The sequence below is a fragment of the Sinocyclocheilus rhinocerous genome, unplaced genomic scaffold, assembly GCF_001515625.1.
Source record: "Sinocyclocheilus rhinocerous isolate Xijiao unplaced genomic scaffold, SAMN03320098_v1.1 scaffold1111, whole genome shotgun sequence".
Classification (NCBI taxonomy): domain Eukaryota; kingdom Metazoa; phylum Chordata; class Actinopteri; order Cypriniformes; family Cyprinidae; genus Sinocyclocheilus; species Sinocyclocheilus rhinocerous.
In genome coordinates this window covers 306,155-314,224 of record NW_015655406.1, presented here as the reverse complement: position 1 = coordinate 314,224, position 8,070 = coordinate 306,155, and the positions used below count along the sequence as shown (strand labels likewise).

At 37.2% G+C, this 8,070-nt stretch overlaps 1 protein-coding gene across 1 annotated transcript in view; it reads right to left on the bottom strand.

Annotated features, from left to right (window-relative positions):
- Positions 1–8,070, bottom strand: part of LOC107718227 (inositol 1,4,5-trisphosphate receptor type 1-like) — a 159,589-nt gene that overhangs the window by 24,531 nt on the left and 126,988 nt on the right. The window contains exons 58-61 of the mRNA XM_016525222.1: positions 3,856–4,031; positions 2,016–2,180; positions 1,674–1,863; positions 540–626 (exon numbers count right to left, since the gene is read on the bottom strand). Coding sequence (XP_016380708.1) covers positions 540–626; positions 1,674–1,863; positions 2,016–2,180; positions 3,856–4,031 — 618 coding nt within the window. The remainder of the gene's footprint in view (positions 1–539; positions 627–1,673; positions 1,864–2,015; positions 2,181–3,855; positions 4,032–8,070) is intronic.

The window sequence follows — 8,070 nt, the reverse complement described above, 5'->3', positions numbered from 1 at the left end:
GTGAAGGTGCTGTGTGTTTCGTTGTGAAAGCGAAACTACTTTGTTTGGTCTTCCAAAAGAGGACGATATCTGCTTCGTCATGCCTGTAGCTGATCCGTGCTGGTCGCTGAGGAAATACTTCAACTTCGCGCTGGCGATCGCCGGATTGGCTTTCACTGTGGACGAAGCGGAGTCCAGCCCGGGGTCGTCACATGTGGTTGCCGCAGGCATCACAATATGGTAAGGGACGTAACATTTCCGTCACATTCCGGAATTCGGCCAATCATAACGCACTGGATAGCTGGCCAATCAGAGCACACCTCACTTTTTCAGACCGATGAGCTTTGTAAAAATCAACGCGTTTCAGAAAGGTGGGGCATAGAGGAGAAACAATAATGTACAGTATGTGGAAAATAATGTGTTTTTTGAACCTTAAACCGCATAAACACATTTCATTACACCAAATACACAAAATAAGTGTATCGTTTTAGCAGCATCATATGACCCCTTTAACTATGAGTCTGTGTGTGAAGGAGAGTTGTGGGTGATGGGGTCCATACCATCCATCATGGTCTCTGTGGAACAGTTCTCCTCTTTCCGGCACACCGCACCTGCCAGGAACTCTCCCATCTTACTGGCGGATTGCTCTGAACAGAGGGGAAAAACTGCAGATTAGGAGCTATAAATTGTTACTTTTAACGAAACATTGTGTTTTATAATGAAATCAATATTTATTTAAATATGATTAATATACTATTATAATATATGATTTAATATAATTTTAGGTTTGGGGTACGTAAGATTTTATATTTGAAAGAAGTTTCTTATGTTCACCAAGTCTGTATTTATTTGATCAAAAATACAGTAAAAACTGTAATATTACATTATTACAATAATATTGTAATAATTACAATAATGTAATATTATTATATTATTACAATTTAAAATAACTGTTTTCTATTTGAATATGTTTTAAAATGTAATTTATTCCTGTGATGCAGAGCTGAATTGTCAGCATCATTACTCCAGTCTCCAGTGTCACATGATCCTTCAGAAATCATTCTAATATGCTGATTTGTTGCTCAAGAAACATTTCTTATTATTTTCAATGTTGAAAATAGTTGTGCTGCTTAATATTTTTGTGGACACTGCTATACATTTTTTTCAGGATTCTTTGAATACCAAGAGAAAAAGAACAGCATTTATTTAAAATAGAAATCTTTTTCTAACATTACGAATGTCTTTACTGTCACTTTTGCTCAGTTTAATGCATCCTTGTTGAATAAAATTAATTTCTTTAAAAAAAAATCTTACTGACCCCAAACATTAAATGGTAGTATACATAACTTTTTCACATTAAAATAAGGAGAATGAGATTTTTTTATGATATAATAATGATATTCAGGAGTGAAATGACCTGAATTGTCATTAAAATAGTCTCAGAATGTAAAAAATAGGATTTATTTTGTATAAGCATACAACATAATTTCTTATTTCTTTCTTTTGATTTTAGGGTGGCCCATACATGTTATTGACATGTTTTGCGAAATAACCGGTTAGATCTTTAAAATCTGACCTGTTGCATGACACAACAAGAGATTTCCCATGTACAATGTGGACTGCCACGTGTATTTCAAAGGTAAATTTTCAGACTCAGAGCACAGCTTTGAGCAACATCCATCTGTTTTTCTCACCAAGAGTTTTATTGGATATCCTGTCCACGGTCAGTATGAAATCATCCTTGAAGATGATGTATCCAACGATGGAGAAGAGGTAGACCAGGATGAGAGCCAGCACTGCGGTCAAAACAATCGAGCGGCCGTTCCTGGTTACACTCTTGATGACGTTTAACAGCGTCTCCTCTCGGTAGATCAGGTCAAAGAGCTGGAGAGAGAGTGTGTGTGTGTGTATACAGTATACATCTTGGTGAAAGTGTGAGAGGTCAGGTGTCACCGTTAGAAGAGACGTCCACGTGTGAAAGATAGGTTACGGTATGTCTGATGGAGTGACTGAAAGTGTGTTCGTGTATTACTCACAAGCAAGCTGTAGAAGAAGACATGAACAAAGACTCCAAGGCTGCATATAATGAGGTAAAGCAGATGATACAGGAACTCCACATCCATGATCATGGCCTTGTATCCTCTTGTGAACGTACCGCGATTTCCCACGAAACTCATTAGAAAAATCACTTTATTGCACACCTGAAATCACAACCATCACGTTAAGAGATTTCAGTGGAGTTACAAACTGAATTTTGGCTCATATATAAAAATTTAGCAATGAGAACATTTATCTGTAGCATATCATTAAGGATATACAAACAATTGAATCGCAACCACAAATTACAGGCTGAAGTAATTGCATCAGTTTTCAATGTCCGCATTATGAAATGTTTCCATGAACTTATTTTGAAATCTTATTTATACATAAAACCACTAAATCAAAGCATTCAGCTAATGATTTTCAATAATGTAAGCAAGCTTCAACTGTTAACTTCCTAAAGGGTGCAAGTCTGCTTATGAACAAAAAAAGTCAGATTTTTTTCCTTCTTTTTTTGAAAGAAACTGAAACTATTATTCAGCAAGGATGCATTAAATTGATCAAAATTTATAGTAAAGACTTTTACATTGTTACATTGTCATTTCAAATAAATTATGTTCTTTTGAACTTCCTATTCATCAAAGAATCCTAAAAAACTGTATCATGGTTTAATGCCTGAAATAGAAAACGGTTATTTTAAATTAATGATATTTCACAATATTACTGTTTTTATTGTATTTTTGATCAAATAAATGCAGTCTTGGTAGGCATTACAGAGTAAAATACTTATTTTATTATTATATTTTTCTTTACAAAGATTCAAATCTTACAATCCCAAACTTCTGGAATTGATAGTTGGTTTGGATGCATACTAAGGCTACGTTCACACTGTGAGCCTTAGTGCTCAATTCCGATTTTTGCTCAGATCCGATTTTTTTTGTATAGCTGTTCACATTGTTGTTTAAAATGTGGCCAATATCAAATTTCCAGTGTGAACAGATCATGCTTCTGAATTGACCCGCATGCGCAAAAGAACAATACGAACAGGGTTGCCAGGTTTTCATACAAAATCTGCCCAATTGCTTCTCAAAACTAGTCCAAAACTAGCCCAATCGTGTTCTGGGGGATATATCGCTTTAATGGGGTCGCTTTAACCCACGGAGTTGAAAAACAACCAGTGGCAAAAATGAAAAAGTTGCCCAATTCTGTGGGAAAACTGAGGACTTGGCAACACTTGGTCATATGGAAGTAAACACGGAGGACATAAAGTAAGCAATTATGCATTTTGCTTGTATATGGAGTTGTCACTGTAATACTTATAAGTTCTGACACATCACTGTACTTCCACTGACTACCTTTTACAACTGTCTTGATAGCTTTGGGTATGTAAAATCTTTGAAGTGACTCCCATGAGCGCAGAATCGTGACAAAGGTTGATCTAGAGTGATGTAAAAGTCGCATGAATTCCGATATGACTGTTCACACTGCAGTCGCATTTCAAAACATCTGACCTGTATCGGAATTAGTATCACATATGGAAGTGGCACAAATCGGAATTGAAAAGATCAGATTACATGTGGTTTGTGCTGTTCACACTGTCATAAGAAAAAGAGATCTGAGTCACGTGGGCCACATTTGCCTGCAGTGTGAATGTAGTGTTCACACTGTTAGGGGAAGTGTTATTGTGTGAGCCGAGTCCATTTTAACATCGGACTGTGAAAGCCGTGTGGAATCCCCCAGTGACGTTCGACACACCTTGGTGCAAAACACACCGAGCTGCCCTCTAACAACACCGCCGACCTGACGAGTTTTGTCAAAAGACTGTCGTTCACTCACATTGAAAGCTCCGAGAAGGAACAGTGTGGGCTCCAGGCCGACTGAAAATATGAGGCGTAATATGGTGGAAGCAATGAGAGCCCGAATCCCGTGAGGTTGGGGCAGTACTATAACTATGGCCAGTGAAACCAACATTGCCGCCCAAAGCAGTGCAGAGAGGTGTGGCTCCAGGGTGCCTGAGGAAAAAGAGGTAAACACGTTTTAGTGCCATCAATCATGCTCTGGGATAAAAACACCACAGAAGTGACATGTTATCATGCCATCTGTCATGGTTGCAGCGTCACCGATGCTTCAGGCCTTGTGTTCAACTATCTCAGGGACTCGACTTAGATTTTGATCAACAATCCACAGTGTGTTTCTGGGAATTGTGTCATTTTTAGGTTGTTCCAACATGTGCAACATGTGTCTTGATCAGATTATGGAAATATGAAAATGAGAATTCTGTCATCACTTACTTGCCCTCATGATTTCTTTCTTCCGTGGAATACAAAAGAAAAAGTGAATGAAGACTTGTGCTACCGAGCTCCAAAAAATTCCATATAATTAACATTTCATACAATTTCAGAGTCATACGGATTGTTATGGTACTTTTAGGTGCTTTTTTGCAGCTCTTTCACCGCATATTGAAAATGGGAGTCAAGAAATTCAGCTAAACTTCATGGTCATAGGTAATAGGCCTTCATGGTCATAGGCTTGCAACAAACAGAATTCAATTTTTAGGTGAACTACCTCTTTAACTATTTTTGAGAAATAACAGAAGTGCAGATGATAAACTAAGATTATATTCATTGTCACTACCCATGACTGCACTTCTGTACAGCAGATCTAAATGGGATTCCCTGAAGTACTTGCAGTTTCACCTGTTGAACATGTTCGGGCACATTCTAGCCCTCAAGGGAAAGATGCTTTGAAAAAAAAAATAGAAAAAAGTTACATAACACATTTGAATATGTTAAGGTTCGATGAAGCTTTGTCATGAGCCGCTCTAGCATTGTTTTTAATCCTCGTTCTAAGTGAATGGCAATGAAAGGTACAGTACAGCAAGGTCTTATATTAGTGGGATTGCTAAGCGGGGGTGGTGTGTATGTGTGTGTGTACGCAGAGAAGAAAAATGAGGCCAGTCGGATTTGCAGGATCTTCACAGAGGCAATGGTTCCAGCTCGCTTGCTCACTCTCCCGCCTGCGAGTAGACCACATGACAGGTGCTTGTTACATAACCCGGCGTGCTAAAAATATCACGGCTGAAAGATGCATGAGTGTCGGGTACCAAGCAAGGACGGACTTCACAGCCGAGCCGAGCTGGGGTTTGGACCGACAGGGCTGGTGGGCGGCCAGGAAATATTCAGAATCGAGGACGTCTAAGCCTCCGTTCCATTCATTTCCACAAACTTACACACACACACAAACAGACTACACTGAAAATCTAGGACTCAAGATCTAATTTATACCTGGAAATCAAGTTTTAGGATTTTGAGTATGTAAAACAAAGAAACGAGTTTAAATGAAGAAGAAATATTTCAGATTTCTAGGTCACTAATCAAGTAAACTTGTGACACTGATTATGCGACTTTTCCAATGGAGCACAAGATAATCGTAGAATCGCTTATCAATATATTCTGGAGAACATGATCATCAGGCTTTGATCATGTCAGCTTGAATGCCACTGTCATTAAAGCAAAAGTGGGACATAGTTCACAAATTTGTTACACTCAAAATATTATTTGTGAAGAACTGGTTGTACAGAAGATACTGTATTAAATAACATATATGAAAATGTATATCACTGATATTAAATATTATTAATATATACTGTAAATATTAAATAATAATATGTACTTCTGAAGCCCTCATCGTGTTTGAATGGCAACATTCTGTCAGGCCACTCTTACACACGTTCTGGAATTCTGTAGGGCCTCTCGTTTGACCTTTACAAATACTGTACAGTGACCTACTGAACTCTGCAAAAGGCCTTTTATAATCTGCTTTAAACGTACTTCTAAAAATGTGTCAGAAGACAATCGATTTTGAAGTGCCCACAATGAAATTGACAATAAGGTGTGTAACAACCAATAAAAACTGACAAAATATAATATACAATGAAGCAGGATTATGGGCTACTGAGAATTCACTGAATTCACAAGAATTTTAAAATTAGTGATTATTTAGACTGTATAAATTTAAATTATGTTCATAACAACGTAATGGTTGTTTTTTTGTGCATAACAAGTGTAAGTAATAATAATAATAATAATAAAAATAATATGAAATATAATTAAATATACATATTAAAAATAGTTATATTTAATAAAAATAATAAAAATTATTATAAATTTTTTCTTTTATGCCAAAAATCATTAGGATATTAAGTAAAGATCATGTTCCATAAAGATATTTGGTAAATTTCCTACCGTAATTATATCAAAACTTAATTTTTGATTAGTAATATGCACTGCTAAGAACTTCATTTGGACAACTTTAAAGGTGATTTTCTCAGTATTTAGATTTTTTTGCACCCTCAGATTTTCAAATAGTTGTATCTCGGCCAAATATTGTCCTATCCTAACGAACCATACATCAATGGAAAGCTTATTCATTCACCTTTCAGGTGAATTTCAATTTTAAAAAATTGACCCTTATGACTGGTTTTGTGGTCCAGGGTCACATATTGAATCTGTACCAGAGCTGTAGTTCAGTGTGTTTTTGGCTCCCAGAGGATCCCTTTGTTTTAGAGACTAAAAGAGATTTCAATTAAAAGCCCAAATGCTCATGTGCGCTTTGAGAAAGGGAAAGGCCCAAAACAAAAGACCCCTCGGAGCCTGACCCCAGCCTGAACAATGCAGAGTTTATGTCAGTCACAATGTGGCGCTTATGCCAGTCACAATGACTGGACAATCACTACTCAACACAACATACAAGAAAGAACGAAAGAAACACAGAAAGGCCTCAGAAACATTACTTATACCTAGTTACGCCATCAGTTACATTTGAATGTAGGATGATATTGATCACAAACTTTAACACAGGCAGCTTGTGCTTAAGCTGTGATGTAAGAATGAATGCTTTGTCTTTATCTGGGCCTCTGTTTTCAGGGCCAAATCTCAGCTGACATAAACAGGTGTCGTATTCCTTCAACATGTATACAAACACACACTTTTGATCAGAAAGAGCAGGGAGGAGATATAGACACACAGTCCTAACAGCTTATGAGATTAGGGAAATAGTGTGCGTGTGAGCGCTGGAGTCAAGTGACATGTTATGCAAGTGATCTCTGATAAGAGGGCAAGATCAATAACCAGGTTATGCAGGAAAGTTATGTCGATAATTATGACACACCATAAAGAACACACATGCTTTTGGATCAGAAATGCTTTCAGATGTGTTTGAAGGCAGATATGTATCTGTATTTTAGTTTTGTTTTCTCAGCATTTTTTAAAATATATTTTATAAAAAAAAAATCATGCTTGATTAAATGCTTGATTGAATGTGTGGGTGGGCTGAAAATTTGAACTATATAACTACAAGAGAACTGTATGCTACTGAGGTAAGTGAAGGACATCATATCGCTCAGAATGAATGAATAATATAAGACTTAACACTTCTGTGCTATGACAGAAGTGAGGCCAGCAGCATTTTTTGTTGGAGCTCTGTTATGTAGGCCAAATTATGTCTTTCAGGGGCTGTTTGTGCTGAAAGTAGGTCAGTGAAGTGTCAAGTTCCAGCATCTGTTGCTGACTGCACTCAATTACCTCCATGAAAACAGCAATCTGTACTCTAGCAATGTTAATCAAAGTTGTGGTTGGTATTCTAACAATTACAGAGCACTTAAAGGGATGGTTCACCCAAAAATGGAAATTCTGTCATTAATTACTCACCATCATGTTGTTCCAAACCCGTAAGACCTACGTTCATCTTCAGAACACAAATTAAGATATTTTTGATGCATTCTGACAACTCTCTGACCCTCCCATAGACAGCAAGCGTACTACCACGATCAACATCCAGAAACGTAGCAAGGAGATCGGTAAAATAATCCATGTGACATCAGGGGTTCAACCGTAACTTTACGAAGCTACGAGAATACTTTTTGTGTGAAAAAAAAAAAAAAAACGACTTTATTCAACAATTCGTCTCCTCCGCATCACCCTGTAGCGCCATTTTGGAGAATATCAGCTGGACGTAAACAGTGTATGCTGTTCTGTGTCAGCTGCGTCACAC